Source organism: Amblyomma maculatum, chromosome 1 (assembly GCF_055883805.1).
Source record: "Amblyomma maculatum isolate TAMU_Amacu chromosome 1, ASM5588380v1, whole genome shotgun sequence".
Classification (NCBI taxonomy): domain Eukaryota; kingdom Metazoa; phylum Arthropoda; class Arachnida; order Ixodida; family Ixodidae; genus Amblyomma; species Amblyomma maculatum.
Window position 1 is genome coordinate 414,810,836 of NC_139344.1, and position 24,594 is coordinate 414,835,429.

General features: G+C 43.9%; 1 protein-coding gene across 1 annotated transcript in view; it reads right to left on the reverse strand.

Annotated features, from left to right (window-relative positions):
• The window catches only part of LOC146208978 (uncharacterized), a 205,084-nt gene that overhangs the window by 79,481 nt on the left and 101,009 nt on the right, over positions 1-24,594 (reverse strand). Inside the window, exons 3-7 of the mRNA XM_084596689.1 lie at positions 22,442-22,600; positions 13,004-13,087; positions 11,769-11,874; positions 6,971-7,042; positions 6,078-6,149 (exon numbers count right to left, since the gene is read on the reverse strand). Of these exons, the coding sequence (XP_084452815.1) occupies positions 6,078-6,149; positions 6,971-7,042; positions 11,769-11,874; positions 13,004-13,087; positions 22,442-22,600 (493 nt within the window). The remainder of the gene's footprint in view (positions 1-6,077; positions 6,150-6,970; positions 7,043-11,768; positions 11,875-13,003; positions 13,088-22,441; positions 22,601-24,594) is intronic.

The window sequence follows — 24,594 nt, forward strand, 5'->3', positions numbered from 1 at the left end:
GCCCTGACACATCCATTCATAGGTAGGTAGGTAGGTAAGGTAAGGTAAGGTAAGGTAAGGTAAGGTAAGGTAAGGTAAGGTAGGTAGGTAGGTAGGTAGCTAGCTAGGTAGGTAGGTAGGTAGGTAGGTAGGTAGGTAGGTAGGTAGGTAGGTAGGTAGGTAGGTAGGTAGGTAGGTAGGTAAGGTAAGGTAAGGTAAGGTAAGGTAGGTAGGTAGGTAGGTAAGGTAAGGTAAGGTAGGTAGGTAGGTAGGTAAGGTAAGGTAAGGTAGGTAGGTAGGTAGGTAGGTAGGTAGGTAGGTAGGTAGGTAAGGTAAGGTAGGTAAGGTAAGGTAGGTAAGGTAAGGTAGGTAAGGTAAGGTAGGTAAGGTAAGGTAGGTAAGGTAAGGTAGGTAAGGTAAGGTAGGTAAGGTAAGGTAGGGTAAGGTAAGGTAGGTAAGGTAAGGTAGGGTAAGGTAAGGTAGGGTAAGGTAAGGTAGGTAAGGTAAGGTAGGGTAAGGTAAGGTAGGTAAGGTAAGGTAGGTAGGGTAAGGTAAGGTAGGGTAAGGTAGGTAAGGTAAGGTAGGTAGGTAAGGTAAGGTAGGGTAAGGTAAGGTAGGTAAGGTAAGGTAGGGTAAGGTAAGGTAAGGTAAGGTAGGTAAGGTAAGGTAGGTAAGGTAAGGTAAGGTAGGTAAGGTAAGGTAGGTAAGGTAAGGTAAGGTAGGTAAGGTAAGGTAGGTAAGGTAAGGTAAGATAGGTAAGGTAAGGTAGGTAAGGTAAGGTAGGTAAGGTAAGGTAGGTAAGGTAAGGTAGGTAAGGTAAGGTAGGTAAGGTAAGGTAGGTAAGGTAAGGTAGGTAAGGTAAGGTAGGTAAGGTAAGGTAGGTAAGGTAAGGTAGGTAAGGTAAGGTAGGTAAGGTAAGGTAGGTAAGGTAAGGTAAGGTAGGGTAAGGTAAGGTAGGTAAGGTAAGGTAGGGTAGGTAAGGTAAGGTAGGTAAGGTAAGGTAGGGTAAGGTAAGGTAGGTAGGGTAAGGTAAGGTAAGGTAGGTAGGGTAAGGTAAGGTAAGGTAGGTAGGGTAAGGTAGGTAAGGTAGGTAGGGTAAGGTAGGTAAGGTAAGGTAGGGTAAGGTAAGGTAGGTAGGGTAAGGTAGGTAAGGTAAGGTAGGGTAAGGTAAGGTAGGTAGGGTAAGGTAGGTAAGGTAAGGTAAGGTAAGGTAAGGTAGGTAGGGTAAGGTAGGGTAAGGTAAGGTAAGGTAAGGTAGGTAGGGTAAGGTAAGGTAAGGTAGGTATGGTAAGGTAGGGTAAGGTAAGGTAAGGTAAGGTAGGGTAAGGTAAGATAGGGTAAGGTAAGGTAAGGTAGGTAGGGTAAGGTAAGGTAGGGTAGGTAGGGTAAGGTAAGGTAAGGTAGGTAGGGTAAGGTAAGGTAAGGTAGGTAGGGTAAGGTAAGGTAAGGTAGGTAGGGTAAGGTAAGGTAAGGTAGGTAGGGTAAGGTAAGGTAAGGTAGGTAGGGTAAGGTAAGGTAAGGTAGGTAGGGTAAGGTAAGGTGAGGTAGGTAGGGTAAGGTAAGGTAGGTAGGGTAAGGTAAGGTAAGGTAGGTAGGGTAAGGTAAGGTAAGGTAAGTAGGGTAAGGTAAGGTAGGTAGGGTAAGGTAAGGTAAGGTAGGTAGGTAAGGTAAGGTAGGTAGGGTAAGGTAGGTAGGGTAGGGTAAGGTAAGGTAGGTAGGGTAGGGTAAGGTAAGGTAGGTAGGGTAGGGTAAGGTAAGGTAGGTAGGGTAAGGTAAGGTAAGGTAGGTAGGGTAAGGTAAGGTAAGGTAGGTAGGGTAAGGTAAGGTAAGGTAGGTAGGGTAAGGTAAGGTAAGGTAGGTAGGGTAAGGTAAGGTAAGGTAGGTAGGGTAAGGTAAGGTAAGGTAGGTAGGGTAAGGTAAGGTAAGGTAGGTAGGGTAAGGTAAGGTAAGGTAGGTAGGGTAAGGTAAGGTAAGGTAGGTAGGGTAAGGTAAGGTAAGGTAGGTAGGGTAAGGTAAGGTAAGGTAGGTAGGGTAAGGTAAGGTAAGGTAGGTAGGGTAAGGTAAGGTAAGGTAGGTAGGGTAAGGTAAGGTAAGGTAAGGTAGGGTAAGGTAAGGTAGGGTAGGGTAAGGTAAGGTAAGGTAGGGTAAGGTAAGGTAAGGTAAGGTAGGGTAAGGTAAGGTAGGGTAAGGTAAGGTAGGTAGGGTAAGGTAAGGTAAGGTAAGGTAGGGTAAGGTAAGGTAGGGTAGGGTAAGGTAAGGTAAGGTAGGGTAAGGTAAGGTAAGGTAAGGTAGGGTAAGGTAAGGTAGGGTAAGGTAAGGTAAGGTAAGGTAGGTAAGGTAAGGTAGGTAAGGTAAGGTAGGTAAGGTAAGGTAGGTAAGGTAAGGTAAGGTAGGGTAAGGTAAGGTAGGTAAGGTAAGGTAAGGTAGGGTAAGGTAAGGTAGGGTAAGGTAAGGTAAGTAGGTAGGTAGGTAGGTAGGTAAGGTAAGGTAAGGTAAGGTAGGTAGGTAAGGTAAGGTAAGGTAAGGTAGGTAAGGTAAGGTAAGGTAGGTAAGGTAAGGTAAGGTAAGGTAGGTAAGGTAGGTAGGTAAGGTAAAGTAGGTAGGTAGGTAGGTAGGTAGGTAGGTAAGGTAAGGTAAGGTAAGGAAAGGTAAGGTAGGTAAGGTAAGGTAGGTAAGGTAAGGTAAGGTAGGTAAGGTAAGGTAGGTAAGGTAAGGTAGGTAAGGTAAGGTAGGTAAGGTAAGGTAGGTAAGGTAAGGTAAGGTAAGGTAGGGTAAGGTAAGGTAGGTAAGGTAGGTAGGGTAAGGTAGGTAAGGTAGGTAAGGTAAGGTAGGTAGGGTAAGGTAAGGTAAGGTAGGTAGGGTAAGGTAAGGTAAGGTAAGGTAGGTAGGGTAAGGTAAGGTAAGGTAGGTAGGGTAAGGTAAGGTAAGGTAGGTAGGGTAAGGTAAGGTAAGGTAAGGTAGGTAGGGTAAGGTAAGGTAAGGTAGGTAGGTAGGGTAAGGTAAGGTAAGGTAGGTAGGTAGGGTAAGGTAAGGTAAGGTAGGTAGGTAGGGTAAAGTAAGGTAAGGTAGGTAGGTAGGTAAGGTAAGGTAAGGTAAGGTAAGGTAGGTAAGGTAAGGTAAGGTAAGGTAGGTAAGGTAAGGTAAGGTAAGTAGGTAGGTAGGTAGGTAGGTAGGTAGGTAGGTAGGTAGGTAGGTAGGTAGGTAGGTAGGTAGGTAAGGTAAGGTAAGGTAAGGTAGGTAGGTAAGGTAAGGTAAGGTAAGGTAGGTAAGGTAGGTAAGGTAGGTAGGTAAGGTAAGGTAAGGTAGGTAAGGTAGGTAGGTAAGGTAAGGTAGGTAGGGTAGGTAAGGTAGGTAGGTAAGGTAAGGTAGGTAGGGTAAGGTAAGGTAAGGTAGGTAGGTAGGGTAAGGTAAGGTAAGGTAGGTAGGGTAAGGTAAGGTAAGGTAGGTAGGTAGGGTAAGGTAAGGTAAGGTAGGTAGGTAGGGTAAGGTAAGGTAAGGTAGGTAGGTAGGGTAAGGTAAGGTAAGGTAGTTAGGTAGGGTAAGGTAAGGTAAGGTAGGTAGGTAGGGTAAGGTAAGGTAAGGTAGGTAGGGTAAGGTAAGGTAAGGTAAGGTAGGGTAAGGTAAGGTAGGTAGGGTAAGGTAGGTAGGGTAAGGTAAGGTAAGGTAGGTAGGTAAGGTAAGGTAGGTAGGGTAAGGTAAGGTAACGTAGGTAGGGTAAGGTAAGGTAAGGTAAGGTAGGGTAAGGTAAGGTAAGGTAGGTAGGTAGGGTAAGGTAAGGTAAGGTAGGTAGGTAGGGTAAGGTAAGGTAAGGTAGGTAGGTAGGGTAAAGTAAGGTAAGGTAGGTAGGTAGGGTAAGGTAAGGTAAGGTAAGGTAGGTAGGTAGGTAGGTAAGGTAAGGTAAGGTAGGTAAGGTAAGGTAAGGTAAGTAGGTAGGTAGGTAGGTAGGTAGGTAGGTAGGTAAGGTAAGGTAAGGTAAGGTAAGGTAGGTAAGGTAGGTAAGGTAAGGTAAGGTAAGGTAAGGTAGGTAAGGTAGGTAGGTAAGGTAAGGTAAGGTAAGGTAGGTAAGGTAGGTAGGTAAGGTAAGGTAGGTAGGGTAGGTAAGGTAGGTAGGTAAGGTAAGGTAGGTAGGGTAAGGTAAGGTAAGGTAGGTAGGTAGGGTAAGGTAAGGTAAGGTAGGTAGGGTAAGGTAGGTAGGTAGGGTAAGGTAAGGTAAGGTAGGTAGGTAGGGTAAGGTAAGGTAAGGTAGGTAGGTAGGGTAAGGTAAGGTAAGGTAGGTAGGTAGGGTAAGGTAAGGTAAGGTAGGTAGGTAGGGTAAGGTAAGGTAAGGTAAGGTAGGTAAGGTAAGGTAGGTAAGGTAAGGTAAGGTAAGTAGGTAGGTAAGGTAAGGTAAGGTAAGGTAAGGTAAGGTAGGTAGGTAGGTAGGTAGGCAGGCAGGCAGGCAGGCAGGCAGGCAGGTAGGTAGGTAGGTAGGTAGGTAGGTAGGTAGGTAGGCAGGTAGGCAGGTAGGTAGGTAGGTAGGTAGGTAGGTAGGTAGGTAGATTCAAAACATCCTTCTCTTGACTGCTGTTCCATGATTAACTAAGGGAAACTGTCTCTTTTTTTCTCCACAACTATGATAGTTTTGAATTTTACAGCACCTATCAAGAGCTACGCACCAATCGTGAAAAGAAGCAAAATTTTAGAGAGCTTTTAGTTTCATTTATGTTTTTTTACGTGCATTTTGTGTTCGCAATAAACAACATTTAAGCCAGAATATCGCTTTATGTGCCCTCAGTTGGTTAGATAGCGGCAATATCTCTCGTATTCAATCGATTATATATCTAAACATAACTCTGCCAATGCAGGTAATGCATACAATGACGGCTTGCGGAACAACAGCAGCTATATTTTCTGCCGACATCATAATGCGCTCTCGCCAACTCCAACACAGAAAGAAATCGATCCATTTCAATTTTCTTGTCTTTCTATACCGTCTAAATACAGTAATCGTAAGGGAACCCACCCCATCGCGCATTACATTCATGTTAGCGCCGCCTGCATTGTTTTCACAATGTTAAAGACTTAAAAAAAAAACAGTTCAAACCCTCCCAGCTATTCTGGCATCCTTCGACTGCAGCAGCCTAGCTACTATAAAACGCCAAAAAAAGAAAAGGCCCAACAAAACGAGCACTTCAGCTAGTGCTTCAGTCTATGTTAAAGCTATTGTGGCATTTTTGTATTTACAGTACTTGCTTACTTGCTATGCGATACTAAAACCAACTACTAAAAGCTTCTGACGGTAAGTGTACAGTAGTACGGTCGATGAAAATAATCTTTCTTCTAAGTCGTCCCGTACAGCCTGGAACCACACCATTTGAAGAGAAACGTCATAAACAACGGGGCAAATTTCAATTAAAATGTGTGTGCGCTGTGTTCCTAAAAACGAATTATACACTGTAATGTTGAACTTTAGTTCTCAAGGAGATCTGCATTAATTAAAATAACTGACAAGTCGCGTTCACAATTATACGTGCCACCCCAAAACACCGATAACTACACAAAGTACACAGTAACCTATTTAGAGGTCTGTACACAGTGTTATCTAAAGAGAACTGAGGATAAGGTTCGAAAATTGAAAAATAGCAGCTATTCATTGCTATCTTCAAACCGAGAATAAACGAAAAAGTGAGGATGCAAAATATTGCTTTCATTTTTCATAATTCCATATAACTAATCAGGTGTCTAAATTATTTTTTGCAATCGGTCATTAATGGCTCAATAGTGGAGAGCTGCTCACCTTGTTCTATTGCTACCGCCATGGTCGTGTCGGGCATATACTTCAATTTTAAGTAGTTCCGCTCAATCGTTATCTAAACCATCGCCTAGTATCTGTTTGGTGGATGCATTGGCTTTGACAAGCGGTTCAGGAGTCAACCAAAGACAGTCTCAAATGTTGACAAGGGCAAACCTAATCTCCTTAGGAGGGAACCGTAAGCCTCCTTGCTCAATACTTAAATAAAAATATGTACGCAGCACAAAAGAACTTGCGGTTGGTATCGAGGGGCGGCCATATTCGCTTAGCGAATTTATCCCGAGTAAAAGTCACAACGACCACTCACACTTTCTTGAGCTTGGGAAGGTTTCCGAAGACATCTTCGCCAAGACTGATAACTCCCGATGAAGACATAACTCTGAAAGAAGGGAATTTAGATTCGTTAGGAATACAGGTTTACGCATTTAGAGGTCTCTGCAGAAACTTCACTAGAGGTACCACAACATTTTTGTAATTTCTGCCGCGTCAAACTACTTGTCTTGGGTTTTAAGGGAGCCCTCCTGGTTAAAGCGGTGAAGCGATGCCCTCGATACCGATTCCGCAGCCGTTTTCGCTCCGAATTTGGTTCATCGGCATCAAAGCCATGAAATCTTTTAAATACTATAACATACGGAGGTGCTATAACATACGGCGTGAAGTAAAAACACCGATAGAAGCCCCGCACGTCTGCAATTAAGTAGCCGCCGACTCAATGAAACGACTGTAGGGTATAAAGGCAGAAATTTCAAATGGCGTTGTGCGCAAGACCACCGGGCGCAGCCTTAAATTTGGAGTAAATTGTGACTATACCCCCTTAATATGAATACTAACTTCTTTCAGTTGAAAAATAGCTTTCTTTAGTTTTGAGACTGCACTTATATTAATCGGCTGGGGCTAGCTTGCGTGTAAATTGCTTTTTCCCAAGCCACTGCCCAGGCGAGGCTCGCAGCGTCTAAAGCTCCCGTCAAACGTTCGCGAGGTAAGCACTGAAGTAATTTTATTTTTTCCTCATTCTATATTCTTTCTATATTTTTTCCTCATTCTAGAGCGCAAAGAGAGAAAAAACAATCTTTTGGTGGAAGCATTCGACAATCATTACTGCGAAAACACGTCACGATGTTCTATATCGCTTTCGGTGCGGCAGTGGGATACTCTCTAGGTAAAGCACAAAAATGAGGTTGAGAGAATAGCAGTGCTTACAATACTGTTAGCTCTGGCATCAGCGGGAAGTCCCTCTTCTGCAAAACTGAGAACAAGTTGCCGGAGATATCGCTGCAATGATAAGGGAAAACAAAGACCATCATTTCAACATAAAGTATTTCCAGCGCGTGCGCATTACTTCTCTTTTTACGCAACCCAAAGCAGGCTTCCCATTTTTCTGATTGTTTCATCCGTTTAACTTTCACGAAAACGAAAAACAAGATTCCATGTTTTGTCAGGGAAGCCAAACAGCATTGGTTTGATACGAACCCAATCTGTCGCCATTACTACAGAAAACATCGCCTCTGGCTCTACGCCACCTTAAAAGGATTTACAGAAAGTGTTTACATTCACTCGCTTTGAGAAGAATTTTGTTTTCTTGGAGGCCTCACTCGGTCGACAGTAAGTGTGTTCAGAAAAACGACTTAGCTGCATCAAACACGCAATTCAATGTTTTCTTGCCGCCGTTTTCTAGCACTATGTAAATATAGCGAGGTAATCTCATTGTGCCAGACGGCTGGCTGGACTACGTTTGCTTTCGATGCAGTAACAAAGCCAAAAACTGAGGAAGAGCATTCTATTTAACGAAGCGCTATTCAAGGTACACCTCGGGAATTCCATCAAGCCCGAAAGAAAACAAAGCAATGTCCTGTATGAAGGACGCGACAGTGGTGGATGGTACCGTCTTGGGATGAAAGGCGGGTCTTCGATTGTGAAAACAGTGTACGAGTGGGCTTGGCCAGATACGAACCTATGATAATTGAACGCTCGATGGCTCTCTTACAGGATGTGATACATTGGTTACGGTGCTCATATTTTTGCGATTTTTACAAATAATTCAGTGGAAGTTTAGTCGTGCCGTGTATCCAAAGTATAAAGAAGGAATGATCAGCACGGCTGTGGGGAACGTTATTTTAGAAAGTACAGCTTCAGAATAGCTGTGCCAAATTTCTCTATTTTCGCAAGTATTTGCCGTGTTATCCGAAAATGTGTTTGCGGTTGAAACCATCTCCCTTCTAGACGCCACTGTAACTTGTGCATCGTAAGAGCCCTGTGCACCATCTTAGGATTTCTTTTAACTCACTGCTTCATCCAATACAACCTCCAGCGAAATTAAACCACAATTTTCCGTACTCCGTCTAGAGGCTAATAACATTGACTGATTTGTCGAAGGAAAATATTAATCATATTAAAACAATGTTCCCGGGAGCAGTGGGATTCTTAATATTGATGTCGTGAACAGATCGATTTCACCTGCTGCTGCATTACTTTTACACACTGTAAGCCTAGAATTCTTTCCTTTAAACATGGTCTTTGAGACAGCGCAAAAACGATCTATGCACATGGGTAAAGAACAACCGCCTTCGGTAAGCACTCGTAGTATTAAAAGCCCCCCCTACCCAGCATGTAAAAGCAACCAACAAGTAAAAGCATGACAATGCCAAGCATGCCACCAAGACGAAATCACAATTTTGTTTTGAAGGGTGTACGCATTTCTGGAATATAGACAAATCTGGAATGTAGACAAATATTTGGGCGCAGTTTAACACCACCGGCCCCGCTACCTCGGCCCTTTCTATTCCATGCTCCGGGGTGCTTCGCCAGCGGGACCCGCCGGTCTTCAACGGTATACCGACAATCAGGACGTCGAGGACAGGCTTTCGTCGTATGAACGTGTAAGCACCCACAATAAGTGGGATGACATCGTGAAGCATAACAACGTGATATTCTACCTCACACAAGTTGCAAAGTTGTGGTTCACAAATCACGAGGCTGACATTCCAACTTGGGCCTCGTTCAGATCTCGCTTTGTGGATGTCGTCGGTCGCCCTGCGGTCCGCAAGCTTCGCGCCGAACACCGTTTGCGCGAGCGGGTTCAGCAGAAAGGAGAAACCTTCACTAGCTACATCGAATACGTTTTAGATTTGTGTCATCGTGAAAATGCATCGATGACTGAAGCTCAGAAGATTAGCCACATCATGATGGGCATCCATGAAGGCGTATTCAACATTCTCATGGCCAAAGCGCCACGCACTGTAAGTGATGTTGTCACGATGTGTCAAAGCTAAGTAATTGGACGCAAAAATTGCATTTGGTGAAGTAACGGCTTCACTGCTGTGTTCCGCCGGGGGTTGCAGCAAAAAACACGCTTCGCCCTATGTGAACTGTGCACTGGGAGTGGTTTACCGAATCCCCCTCTTTTGAGGTGCTTTATATGTTGGCAAGACTGGCCGCTGTGTCAATGGCTGGTGATGGGAGCATGCTCGAAACGTTGAAATTAAAGACAAAAAAGCAAACCTTTTGCGGCACATTAGTTCTTGTAAATTTCGGGCAGGATTTGGGAAGACAACGATTCTGGGCAAAGTGGGAATTATAAGGCAAGACTTCTATTAGAGGCAAATCATATAGATAAGCTATCCGATCGTTGTGTTAGCGATACGTCTGCATACATGTACTCGGCAGAATGTACCTTTCTAGACATGTTCTCGCGTTGACTATTACTGCTTTATCTACATGCGCATGCTCGATTTTTCTTATATAAGCTGTGTACTTCGGCTTGAATAAAGAGCTGGTAGTTAGCGCTCATCAAACGTCTCATGTGTTCTTCTTTGTCCTTTGTGTTCCATTTCTGCGCCAAGTTTTTTACTCGCTGCCAAGTTCTCAGTGTGGCATGTTTAATAAGAAATCTTCTGTATACGGTGAAAACGCCTTTGGTTAAACTAAATCGTTAAGTTCGAATCACCAAGAATATGCCGAACCGTCAATTGGTTGTGGAAAAACATTTGAAACGAAACTCCTGCATCGGTATTTTTTTCCGACTGACAATAAATCTTTCCGTGCATAAAAAATGAAAAGCCTTAAAGGGGCGAGAAACACACCTGTTTTTTTATATCCCCAAATACAAGCAGTTTCAGAAAATGCACAAAAAATAGCACAGCGCACAAGGCATTAACTAACTCTGTCTGCAAGAACGCACGAACAGACAGGTGCGAAATTTCGAGGAAAAAGTGGATGATTTAACGCCATTAGGACAAATGCAAATTAGATGTTTTAAATTTTGGTTCTCAGTCGCGTCCAATTTGAGGATAGGAGTCATTGCAAAGAAGGCATTTGTGTCAAATAAGTGACCTGTGGCCATAACTGCAAGGGATTATATATTGTATTGGAACAGTATAAGGTAAGTTTGAATGGAGCAAAACCTTAGGCCACATGTGCTGTGAGATCAGATGACAGCAGTTATTAGGGACTGCAGCAAATTTGATACGGCTCATGCAGAGAGAGAGAGAGGGTCCTTTAATAAAGAACAGATTTTAGCCGGCGTTTAAATTTCGCTGACATGCTACTTTGTATCGGAGGGGAAATTCTAGAGGAAAAATTGATAATAAATCGTGAGGAGAAATAGAGAAATAAAGAAATGAAAGGCGAGATGAAATGCGGCCAATTATGTATAGTACACATTTTATATTATAATAGCTTGAAACCTGGTGCACACTTCAGTCTTCTTAATGTATCCCGCAACATTTTTACTGCCTTTAGGCATGTTATTCTTTAGAGTGAGTTCATATGCTACGCACAGAGCGCTCTACACAGCCTTGACTATTCTTTTTAAAATAATCTGCCGCGTTTTACCTGCCACCTTGCGGCCTTCGCATAATTTTCCACAGGGGTGAAGACATAGCAAAACCAGTAGCACGCGGCCACATGTACAAGTGGCAGCCCAAAAAGGTACTTTTTTGCGGAAGAAAGGGGAGCCGAAATGCGCCATGCGACGAGTACCCTTCAAATCATGCTGAAAGGCTTAAGATTTGAGCCAAGCACAACCGTTATCAGTGGCATGAATGAGGTAAGTTCAAAAATGAGGTGTTATCGCATTGTTAACGGGGTGCGATAACTAGCTGACGTACACTACTAATCGTTTCTTGCGAGCGATTTTCGAAAAAAAATGATAGTTTAGCCCATTTTCCACTATTCGTGTTTAATTCGCTTTAGCTAATTATCTTAGCATAGAAGCTGCAAGGTGGCTCAACACTTAACAAAACTTGTCAACATCCAAATAATCTTGACAGCTAATCAAGAACATTATGAACTTGACCAAGATCAAGTTCGTAATTGACTGAAGTGGAAAGTCTATACCGTAGCATTCAATAAAGAGTTTTACAGGCTTTTCCTTTCGGAAAGGTCTAAGCAGTTCTCCTTCCAGCAGTCATATCTGTCTGTTTGAGGATTTCTAGTTCGCTGGCGGTCATTAGTTATCCAGTTTCACTAGAGACACGTAGCAGATGAAAATGTTATCGGGGAAACTAAATATGTAACGCACACACTCTTGTAATCAGAATTTATTGTCTCCCGCATAAATATGCCAAACACCTCATTGCACTGCTCTTCGCAATCCTTCCTCCGGCCAGATGCGTAAGAAAGGCTCGTGACTCCTCACATTAAATGCTAGGGACAGGATAACTCGATGTGTTTGCGGGCTTCTGACCGCGTTAACTCGCTCGCTGTGAAAAAAGTTATTCATTGCAGGAATTATGAATAGTTTTTTTGGACACCTGATACGTTTTTATTTACTTTTCACATGTCACGTGTTCTGCTAATGGAGCACCATTGGGTTCTACAGAACGAATGTTGCCCACGTACTAACAGCGCTCGCGCATGACTGCACTCACCGCTGTGAGCAGAATGCTTATGTTTTGAGCTTTTATTTTCTGGTCAAGAGGGTGGTGACGACTTCTCTTTAAAAAACGCGGTTTGCACTACAGTCAACATACAAGGCTCTGTTTGAAATCCTTTTACTCACAGATTTGTGGTGTTCCGCGGCACGGTTGGTGGCAGCGAACGCAGACCCGTGTTTTCGCAGAAAAATGCCTGTCCTTCTGAGCAGCGACAACCTGGGTGAACCCAGTCTGGAAAAGCGATAATAGAGAAAATCCATAATAGCGGCGGGAAATAATTATCCTTTCTCAGAAAGTGTCCATATACTGGCTAAGAAAACTCGTATAAATGCCGCAAATCATTCTGAACCCCGAACAAATGCTCTCAAGCAGCTGTCACCAAAAGAGCGCTCCTCTCTGCTTCTCGGTGTGCTTCGCATCCCTAGCTGTGGGCGTAGATGCTACTAAATGTCTGGTGGCAGCCATCATTACGAGAAACGAGTAAAATATTATACCTGTTTAACTTCTTGCTGTAGCTTCTTCACCACTTTTGAGGAAAGGTTGCGCCAGATTAGCATTTATAGAAGGCATGTATAAAGACCTGAATTTTAACAATGCATATTTCGTCTCTTTTCCAATTTCGGTTATATACGCTACCAATCTCGGTTCGAAGTTAATTTTTCTTCAACCATGTTCCGGCTGAACCCTCTCTGTGCCTAAATGTGATTTCAATAAAGCTGCCTTTACACATTTCTCATCTGCATGACAAGCTCTAGCAGCGTCCCTATATTACGTTGGCAGTAGAATTTGCGTATAACCAGTTTTAGTGGAAAAGCCCGCTCTGGACTTCCTCCTTCGTACGGCATGTGTGTCATATAGTTTAAATTATTTTATGAAGTGATCCCCACGAACTGGCGACAAACTAGACAGAAGTTGAGAAGGGAAGATATAGGGACGTTGTGTTTTGTGTCAATGGCACTACGAAGGCATCAAATATCGATAATAAACTGAATAACTTAACTAGTTCTGCAACGCCAAGGGATTCAAATACTTTATTTTATTCTAATGCTTTTAAGAATAATTTACGAGCGGTACGCAGGGAAATTCTTCACCAGATTAGAAAAACTTATATATAATCCGCGTTGCAATGAAATTGCATAAATACGTCTGCGGCGCGACCTGATGCTGGGGAACCGTTCCAGAAACGCAATACCTGGGCAGAACAGGATTTTACCCCCCTTGTGTAGTAAATGGCCCCAACTTCGCTTTAATGTTGCAATAGCGTTGCAACATTATGGTGGTCCGGGCGTTTAGAAGCGCGCTTAGCACGATGCGTTGGTGTTATGCGTTCTTTCTTTGCTTTGCTTTCACGCCCACTTACCGCATTTCCCTGATTTCTTCTCCCTGTCCTCATCAGGCCTCTTCTGAAAATAGTCCTCTATGAACTTCTTGAGATTCATGTCACCTGCAGAAAGTAAAAGCGCCGCAAGGTTGCAAGCCGCTAATCCTATTGTGCTTAATGTTTTTATCTTTTTGTTTCCTCTGAAGCTAAGGCGTCACCGCCTGTTTTGAATGCGCAATGTGAAAATACGCTTCAGATTTCAGTTTAATTGGAAATCAGTCTTTAACAACAATGTTTTGTAGTCCCAGTCAAAGGTTGCACAACTCTGAATGAGCCCTCATCGCCCACCACAGCGGGCGACAAAGTAGTGGGATCAATGAGTATTTCTTCAAAAACAGAAAGTATGAGCATTGCTCTATCACGCGAGAGGTTAAACAATGATGCAATATTGTGTAGAGAAAAAATGTTTCAAAAAAAAAATCGCAAACACACGTGCAATACAAAAACTTATACAAGCATAACTGAGGCTATTTATTTGCCGGTTTTCTTAAAGGCTGTTGTGACCGTGCATGGTCCGCGCTTGCGCGCCCTATTGTTCGCCTGTGGGCATGGTATTGATATGTGCTGTTGGTGCAGGGCTCTAAGTGAGCCTGTTTTCATGAATCTTTTTGTGTGAGCCTGCTTTGCTGTGTCTAGGCCCTGAAATTGCCAAATTGGCCCTGTCAAGGGAACCTCAAGAAAAATACAAAGAAATGTCGCACTGTGGCAAATAGCCGGAAGTGCTTTTGTTCAACTGTTCACCCTTCCCTTCGAGAGGCGCTATTGTCAAGTGAGGAATGCCTATTGTCGAAAGGAGACGATCGGAATGACACGTCCGCTGACTTACAGCAGAAGAAAGGAGCGTGACGAATACGGCCATTAGAGGATTTCCCGGGAATGCAGGAAAGAGTTGCAGTTGCCAGAAAGGGAAAATGCTGGGAGCAGTATTCGTGGCGCGCACGTACACTTGGGTTTCTGAGAAGGAAATCCACTTGCCGGAACTACCATATCGGATCTTTGCAGAAGAATAGAAATGTACCTCCTCGCCGTTCCCAAGCTCTACCCGCCAACAAGTGACCACGCCCGACAAAACAATACTGGACCAGTCAGTGCATCAGACCATCAGTGCAGTGATGTGTTCGATTGGACGCCGATGTCTGAGGGGCGTGCCCTGGAACTGCTTGGTCAGCATCTTCAGAGAGGGGCAGGACATAGGGGGTTTTAAGGACGTTGCAGAGCACGAAATGACGCTCTGAGCCCTGGGTAAAAGGCTCATTCAGGCGCTTCTCGCTATGAACTCTTAACGCTTGCCATTTTGTTGATATACCCTTTTTTCATGTAAATAAGTTTTCTCAAAGTGCCAATAAACCTGCTTGTATATATTTTACCAACTTCGAAGATTCAATCCTCCATCAACGCGGAGTCTCTGGACGCTACCAAGTGAAGGCTGGGTTGACTTAGTCCCAGCGTCACGACAATACATTGTTTTGAACTGCCGACCGTTCCAATTTTAACATTTTGTCCCCTAGTGTGTTCTTTATTTGTTTATGGTTCAAATTTATTGGTTGCATTCGTTATAAGTCAAAGTTTCACTTTCAGTTTGCTAGCTAATTATAGAGTTATCGTTTTCAATTCGATGGTATATGGTAGGCAATGAAGTTACTAATACATTCATACAGTAGAAACAATACCTTTTTCAATCATGTGCATGGTGTGGAATCGAAATGGGATCTTGCACGCTATGCATACAATGCGCAATGTCCAGTAACATAGTTAATAGTTGATATCCAGTAACATGATTGATATTTGAAGCTGTTATAGATCATGGCAGAAACAAATAGTTTAATGAAGCAGATTACGAAAAACTGTGTAAAAACTAGGAAGACGAGGTCTGTTCTCCATGTGCGACAAGTCAATGTTATGCAGTGATGGTCTTTTTCCACGACTGCTTCGCAGAATTCGAGAAGGTGCTCAAATTCTTTCAAACCGCAGCGAGAAAAGATGCGTAGGGGTGAATGAGTGATTTAATGGTGTCACGAGATTTGCTGCTAAACTCCCTTTCGCGAATTTTCATTACGCATTCAAGTGTGCGGTGCTACTTGGCCAACCCGATACTGTTCGGTGCGTGTTCTGAAACGAATATTTAAACCTAGGTGTTACATGAGGGGAGGAAAGCAGCAAACACTAGCTGCGCGAAGGTGGCACAAGCGAGGACTGCTATGGAGGTAATATTGTTACATGGCGCAGAATCAAATCACGTACCACACTGTTACACTCACTACGAGCGAGACACAAGCACCCGTCACACTTCACGTCAATACATAGACCACTGCCACGAATTTGGGCCCCGAGCACGCGCCCAACGCACTCACGCATGCACACAAACACACACAATAACACACACACACGCGCGCGTACACACACACACACACACATCGTCTGCCTCATCGGTGCATTGACTCCTATGAATACGATACATGAAAAAAACGAGGTCAGTGAGATTACCCTGGAAAAGCGAGGACCGCTATGGAGATAATATTGTTACATGGCGCAGAATCACATCACGTACCACACTGTTACACTCACTACGAGCGAGACACAAGCACCCGTCACACTTCAGGTCAATACATAGACCGCTGCCACGAATTTGGGCCCCGAGCACGCGCCCAACACACTCACGCATGCACACAAACACACAATAACACACACACACACACGCGCACACACACACGCACGCACACACACACACACACACACACACACACACACACACACACACACACACACACACACACACACACACACACACACACACACACACACACACACACACACACACACACACACACACACACACACACACACACACACACACACATCGTCTGCCTCATCGGTGAGTTGACTCCTATGAATACGATACATGAAGAAAACGAGGTCAGTGAGATTACCGTGGAGTAGTGGGGCAGACAGTGCGGGGGAGGGGCGGAGACGGATGCAGAAATGAGAAAAGGTAGGCACAAAAACTGCAGATGAATATGATTAAAGTTAACCGGAAGAAGACTATATAAAAAAGGAGACAACACATGGAAGACAACATCTTTACTATTATGCAACTGTTATGCAATATCCTAGTCCCGTAGTATCACAGCAGCTGAGCCCGGCAGCCGAGAACAGCGACGCGTTTGCGTAGCGAGCCATGTGCTAAGACGTCATTGTCACATCTGCGCTGCGCCGGCTCTAGGTTAATGCTCGCAGAATTTGATATGGCCAGGCATGGAGTAGCAGAAATTCCTGGGGCTTCTAATTCGGAAATCGGAAAATCCCCCCATTATCTAGGGCCAATAATTAAGAGGTTGTAATTGTAAACGTTTTAGTTATAGAAGCGTAAAGCGCATTTATAAATAAGTTTTTCCTTTATATCTGTTGTTATTTTATCAACCCTATTCTGGCAAGACCGTCTACCTTTTACATAATTCCCAGCAATTTCATGGGATGTTCAGGAGTTGGGTAATAAGGAAACAACTGTGTACTACTGTCGGCGTTCTGTATTGCCTGCGTTTGTTAAAACGAATAAAAGAAGAGGTAGCTAAAAATAGGTGCCGTTAAACTCTAGTTGAACCGGATTATCCTACCCAAGCTGCACATTTAACCAGCCCAATATTGGAAATGCGCAGGAAGCACACAGCCCAAGGGCGGCCCATTGTTGCCAGTATGTTTCTGATATTGGTCATGCCATTCTATAACGTGGTTAACACGGACCAGGTATGCCATTGCCTGTTGACATGGTACTATGTCTGGAAGCCAGTGGTAAACATTGTCCAACTATACGCGTGGCTCGCCAATATTTCGCATATGCTGATGTGAGATCGTTAACATCATCCATGAGATCAATCGGTCTTCCAACATTGCATATTGTGCGGGTTGGCAATTATTGGTCTCTGGTTTAGATTGGAACGCGAATGTTTTATATACGTTTGTGTACTTTTGCAATTATTGTTCGCTTATCTAGGTATGACTGCCAACATCTGACTTACGTTTACATATGCAGGCTTATATTGTTCGCTTATTATTATCGCGCTGCCAACATGAGGTACATCTTGCAATACATAAATCAGCATTACCTGGTTATTTCGCCAGACTGCTAGCGAGCATTGGTCAACATTTCCCCCCTTAGATTGCCAACATTTCACGTATTTTCCAATGCATTTGTAGACAACACTCTTCCGTTAACATATGACTTTCAAGACAGCGACCTTCCTCTACGATCTTCGGTGTTCCAAATTAGTCTTTACAGCAGATGTTTAGTTTGGGCTAGTTGGTAGCAGTTTCTTGAAGACATAGCGCCTGTCCTGTCTACATCTGTGTTAGTCGTCCCAGTTTTTTTTGCGCTATGTCTTCAAGAAACTAGTATTTACAGCTTTTAGGGAAACAATAAGCAACACATTGAACTTGCTCGTTTGCGTAAGTTATGCAACGAGCTGTACATAAATTGCAGAAATAATTCTCGTCCGCCTTATCTGAAAGCAGTACACGAACATTGAGGCAACATTAGCTAACGGGCATTGTTATATTAAAAAACTAGTCAGTCGCGTCCCCAGGCTACTCCATTCGATTGAACGGGTTTTTATTTTGTTTTAGATCCTAAGCATATTCTACCTTTTTTTTTTATGCAGGTACGCTTACATATATTCTTGAGCTGAAATAGCTGAAATTTCTTCCTGGAAGTCCCGCATACATATATGCTTGTACTACATTTTTGTGCTCCCCGCTCTTGTACACTATGCCTGAGGGGCCGTATACCAATGCTAGCGATCCTAAATTAAGGTGGAGCCATTTTTCTTTTTTAGGTCATTACCATGAAAGCAATCGATAACGATGGTCGACAGAGTTGTTTTTCGCTTAGCTTCAGCCGACTTAATTTCGGAATATCTCACTTTTTATGCCATAATTAGGGCTCTATTTGCTGTATACAATAGTATTGTTTGTTATATAAATTTGCGTTTTTGGCAGATGCAGTTATCTCCAAATATGCACAGATGTTAGTCAGTGAACATTAGGATTTTCTGGAAATAAAATGTTGTAGTGTAGCGAGAATTTCCCAGCCTCAAGGCTGTTCTGCGCGACGTTCATTTTTATGTTTGATTTGCAAAATAAATCACTCTTACTTTTCAATTCAGACTCGGCGAGTACACATACGCGGTGATGTGTTACTGCTTCACACTCGTGATCAATCAGTATTTGACGTACAGCATAAAATGCTTTTAGCTCCACCTTCATTTTTTATGACCAAAAGTATTAAAACTTATCCGTTTCTGCACGAAGGTTTCATTTCTTTTTGCTTGCAATACCCATATGACCTAAAGTCTGCATTCAGGGTCAGCACGATTAATTACGCTGTCCATCCCTCCGGCGACTGCAATACAATACTATGAATAACATCAGCATCGGTGTCGTAATAAAGAAATGGAGAGAAAGCAGACAAGAATCTAGGCACTTGGAAGCTGTGTGGAGCGATAACACGTGATGATTTATATAATCTAGTCATCTTCACTTCAGCTTCTAACAGTCCTGCATTTTTTTATTAGCCAGCGTTTAATACTTTGCATTAGCCCTTTTTCTCCTCTTTCAAGCATAACAGGTGTCCAATGCCTGTTAGCAGTTGAGCTGTCAGTATATCTCGTTTGTATGAAACTAAGCAATAATATTCTTCCATTGTCCTCTTCACGTGTTTTATGGCCTTAAATTCTATTGCGGCCCACGAACTTTGTCATGCGCCTGAAAACAATTACTTCAACATGTCCCGCATTTTGTTCGCACTAATACTCTGCGGTTGCACGACATTCGTTGTGACGCACTCTCGAGCCAGAAAGCACTCCATTGTTTGTATTAGGGGAAGTAGACCAGGAATGTAACTCGCACGTTTTTACTGAATCGCACGCACATTGCTTTAATATGGCTCGCGAGAGGCAATTCTTTTGCAAAAGCTTTCATTGATGCTTACTGAAATATGAGCTCCCAATACCTTGATCAATGTTCCCATGCAGTGCTGACTTATAACTCCAAATGCAAAAAAATAATACCTGGGAGTATGACCATAGACTCAGAAACTTGGCGGCAAAAGAAAATGATTAAGCATATATTACCTGTCCTGCAAGGTTGAGACAAGTACACTGCTGCTGCACTCTTCCTGACTGAGCTATGAAACAAGATAACTGCACGTGGGGAGCCGCGTTCACAGAATATTTGTTTTGATTTGCTCTTTTTCCGCAGATGCTATATTTATTACGAAGACGACATCGAAATCACTACAATAATATCATTAGGTTGATTCCCAGATCAATCGACCGCGAGAGAGGCTGAAGGAGACATCTGATTGAGTTTCCGCTATGTCGGTGTGTCGTGGCACCCAGTAGATGTTGTGTTTGACATTTGATGGGGTCGCGCTCTAGACGAGGCTGAGCGCAGCGCGACCTATGCGGCCGTTCATGTAGTTACGGCACGCTTCTCTCGAATCTGTAAGAATGGTAAGGGATGTTTTGCTTCGATACCCGGCTACCACCGCTAGAGCAACAGCCAGCGCCTCCCCTTCGGTTACCGTGCAATCTCTGTCTGAGGCGCTAGCTAGTTCCTTTAGGTTGGAATCAATAGCTACCGCCACTGCGCTGTTATGTGAGCTTCTTGTATACGGAGCCGCGTCCGTGTATACCGTTGTGGATCTTAAGCTAAATGTATTTGTACATATTTCGCCCGGGCTGCTCTACGGGCGACATGCAAGTTGGGGTCCATGTTCCGGTGAAGAGAGCTAACCTTTAGGAGAAGAGAGCGCTGTGGCGCACCAATGGGGGGGGGGGGGGGGGCATATATTGCTGGAGGTAAACTCCAATCTAATGCTGGACATTTCTCTTGGTGCAATCTATGCAAAACATAAACAGGGGCTCTCCAATGAACAAAAGCATCAATATAAAGCCCCATTCAGAAAAAATAGCGATAACGCGAATAAGGGAAAGAAGCCGAGTAGCTGTAGTCAAACACATCAAGAGCGAAGTAGGAAATGAGACTCAAATGAGGCATTGCAGCTAATTACGCCGATCGGTTGGGATGCCGTCGTTCTTAGCAATAGTAATCAGTATTACAGGTAAACCCTTGCATCTACCTACCCCGCTTAATATCCCACTAGGAGAGGAAGTGCGACGTGATGAGAGTAAAGCGAAGCCAGGCGCAAGAATGCCTTCCATTAGAAGCAAAGTGCCCATACTGCCTTTGAGTTGTAAGAGACTGTGCACAAGAGGGACTTATATAGGCAGCTACCTTGGGTTTCTGATGATGGCCGTGGGCTAATAGAAAGAGCCTACCAACCCAGCAAGATCCGTCTCGCACATCATACAGAAAATAACGGCAGCGTATGTGAACAGCGCTGCTTGTAAGAAGGCGTCGCGAAGCGTAGTTAGCATTCAGCTCACTAATAATAGGGACAAGAAGCATCCTCCCGGCCCGGTCGCCCGATCGTCCATGCAGACAGAATATCAGCACGACAAAGGGAGACACTCGAAGGATTGAACCCGGTATAGTATCTGCATGCCTTCCTTCCCGTCGCCACCGATGTCTTTACAAGGACTGCGTACCCCAGCGATAGAGGGTCAGATGTGAGCGCAAATCTGAGTAGAGTCATGTAGTGTCCCCTTGCCGTTTTACTTGTCTGTGCGCGCATATTCATTTGCTTACATTTTATCGTCTACCTATTGTCATGACGTTCACAGCAGGAGAAGAATGTCATGTACCGTCTTTGTTGATGTGCTGATGTGATTCTATGTGGCGATGGACTTGCGCACGTGTGTATTTCTTATTCTGTCAGTGAGTTGCAGGCAAGCCGAAAACTATAATTGCGGTTGATAACTGTATCCGACCGATGTGGACAAGATTTTTAAGTGGTACGCAGTTTTGCCTATCCTCTGGCAGCCGATACTTTGAAACCGCATGGCACGGCAATGTTCAGCTATTTAGAAGCTAGATACAGTTTGCCTGCATAATGAGTGGAAAGGAGTGTGTGATGAAATCGATTACAGTTTCAATATTCAAACTTGAACCCTTCTGCTTTCACTAGCTATTGCCGCATTAAAAGAAGAGGGGATTGTTGTCTACAATATCATCCCTATCAATTGAATTGGAAGATCAGCTCCTGGGGTTTAAGTAACATACCCATAGATACTTGTATACCTATGTAAATCAGGAGTAACGTTTCCCGAAGTAAACTGAAAAATATGCCTTGCTCTTCCTAAAATCTACCAAATGAAATATTATCACCCTCAAATTTAGTTTTTCCTTTCACATTGCAACCACTATTTAATGACTGCAGTACTATTGCACACTCACTTCACCTACCGCTAACGATCTGAAATAGTTTATATATGGACAGAAAAAGACCTTAATTTCTACACATTTCAGGTGTTTGTAGCCATCAGTGCTCATTTGTGCGGGGTAATTGTGGAGAACAATGTGACGTCACCAACTGTGCTGATACTCATCGGAAATCCTACACCGCTTAGAGGATGCGTGCCCGTCCGTTAACAATCCTCACGCTTCGTAAATAATTCAATAAAAACACCTTCCAAAAATGCATTTTCTGGTTGATATCTCGTTCGACCGAAAAATATGCTAATGCCTTAACAAGGCGGGTCGAAATTTTTCATTTATGCAGATTCTAGTGAACACTTGTCGGAATTCAAAATTAGCACCATTCACATAGTTGAAGGCCTGACTGCCATGCTCATGAGTTCATTGGCAGCGGGTTTCGGGAGAATTTGAATAATCTTGCTGAGAAATATTGAAGCAGCTCTCCAAAGTGTTCATCGCTTGTTCAGGCTGTTTAAACGCATTACGGGAGTTTCTCCTATTCTTCGTCCGGCAGCGCCGCTTTCCTAAAATCAGGCAAGACCCTACGTAATCTTCAGTCTAACAAACATGTTTCATTTACTAATTGGAGTATATTGTTGATGGAGTAGCTGTACAACTCAAGTGGCGGTCTTATAAAAAATATATGTTCGGTCCCTTTCCTTCATGTCTTGTATCGAACTAATGTCAACATGCTAGACGAATCTCAACATGATATATAATTAAGGTGAAGAACTGGACATGCACGGAACACGATGGCCGGCACTGATTACCGGGGGTCAGCGCTCGAGTAACAATCAGTCTTCAGAAAAACATAAGCGTCTCTGGAGGCAGAACATAACAAAGTTCACATTAAACATAAAGGAATTATAAATTAACTTGTATAAAATTATTAAACCCAGAGGTCTATAAGACGAACAAAAAGCATTTCATGACGGATTACTCTTGATGCACTAGTTCCAGTTCAGGCACTGCATTGTTGGTTCACTTGAGTGGTTGCCCGATCACAACGCCTAAGTTGCGAACATTAGCTGCTCTAATTTTACTCACCGCATCCTTTCTCGTCCGACGCATCCGCGCAGTCATGGCGGCCGTCGCATATGAACTCCCTGCGAACGCACTGCCTTTGCTGTCCTCCGCACGGAAAGGATCCCTCCGGACACGGGTTCTTCGTCGCTGCTCCGTTGGTCACGCTCGCCGCCAACAACACTGCGAAGCGAAGAAGCATACAGGGCAAACACGCTAATAAGTATACTCAGTATTTAATCAGTACATATTCGAGCTATGGGGCTAAACCGTGGGGGCAACCTAAGAGGGTTCTACTTAAGTTGAGGACAACGCAGAGGGCTATGGAACAAAAATGGTAAGGGCAACATTAAGAGATAGGAAGCGTGCAGAGTGGGTCAGAGAAATAACTCAAGTTACTGACATTCTAGTAGAAATCAAGAAGAAGAAATGTGTTGTTGCGTGTTCGTGACAATTGGTTAGACCGGAGTCTGAAAACTCCTCTTTATTGGGCTGCTCTATACAAGAGTTAAGTATTAGCTTTGCTCCATCATTCCGTAAGACAGTTGTTATAGATGTGTATGGCACTTTGGACCACTAAATTTCGATAAGCAAAAAGCTTTTTTTTTTTTAAACATCGCTGATAAGGGGAATGCAAGGGTCTTGGCAGGCCGATTCTGATATCACCCTCCCATATGAATGGAGAGGCCCGAGTTTGCAGCGCCTGGCAAACGTAATGTCAGGAAGCCCTACGTTCAGTTAGTGCTCGACCATCTTAGCTGTCAGCTACCGCTTCCCAAGTAACGAAATCATATAAAGGGCAGCTCTAGTGATATTTGGACCGTACTGAGTTTATATTGCTGAAGGCTTGGTCATCACCGTACGCGATTACACTTTTTTTTTTTACAATACGCAAGGAAAAATTTTAAATAAGCAAAACATAGGGGTGATTTAGCTTGTGGTTGAAACCTGAAATTACGCGAGAGCAAACTGCATGGCTACGCTCAGGTTCGGCTTGAAAGTAAGGACATGACTTTTGCACACAGTATTTTACTCTATGGTTTCCACTTTACTGATGCCATAGGGGAATCACATCACGTAGAGGAGCCCTTGCCTTTCGTCGATGACCATTCTCATTTCCGTGAGGAAGACCTAAAGTGGCATGACATCGTCTTTATGTCGAACTCCGCGGCACACCGCAGGCACAGCGTTCGAACGAACCTCCTGTCCTAGCAGCTCGCTGTAGTCGTTCGGCTCTGCTGACTACCGAGATCTCTCTCTTTTTCTTCCTCTTCCTCTTCTTCTATTTTTTCCTCCTCTTCTTCCTCTTCCTCTTCTTCTCCTTCTTCTTTTTCTGATGGACAAGCACGGATAGGCATTGTGCAAAGGCGAGACTGTGGCCAACGTAGCTTTCGCTACAAACCTTGAATCAAAATTGAAACTCCCGCGCGGAGACCGGAGAGCCCGCCTTGCATGACATCACACAATGACGGCATAGACGTGCAGGCGTACCGCACGCACCCGCTGCCGCACTGCCAAGGTGTGCCAACTTAAGCTGTTTACTCATAAATTTTACGTTGTTAAATGCATATGCACATATAAACAACTGTAGTTGCACAAACGATCATAAGGTCATCTCATGGTCTGTGCACACTGTGTCCACACTATACGCAGCCACATCGGTCGTCTCTTACGGGGTTACAGAACCCGACGCGGGTGCTCCGGCGTTGGAGACAACGTCCCTGTTTTGTCATGAGGTGGATCCGAAGAATGGGCTGGTCCGAGAAATCGTGAGGCGTCAGGAGAAGCCCCATACTCACGGTCTGAAGAATGGAATGGTTCGAGCACTTCTGAGGCGTCAGGAGATGCCCCATGCTGACTGTAACCACTCTCACTGCGGTTCCACGATTGAAGCGCCGCTGGAACCGTCGACAGCTTGGACGCATTCCACATTTTGCCATCTACAAGACGAAAAGCCGATTGCACATGTTTCTTGGTTACCTTGCGGGAACCCGTGAAAACGAAGTCTCCCTTGAAGGAAGTGGCTGGGTTCTTCACCCGCACAATGTCCCCAACTTTCGCAGTAGTCTCTTTCGCAGACCTGTGACTACTCAATAATTCTGGCTGTGCTGCTTTTGCTTCTTCCCTATTCTGCGCAAGTGCTCCAGCTCCGAGTCTGTGTAATTTAAAGAGACAGG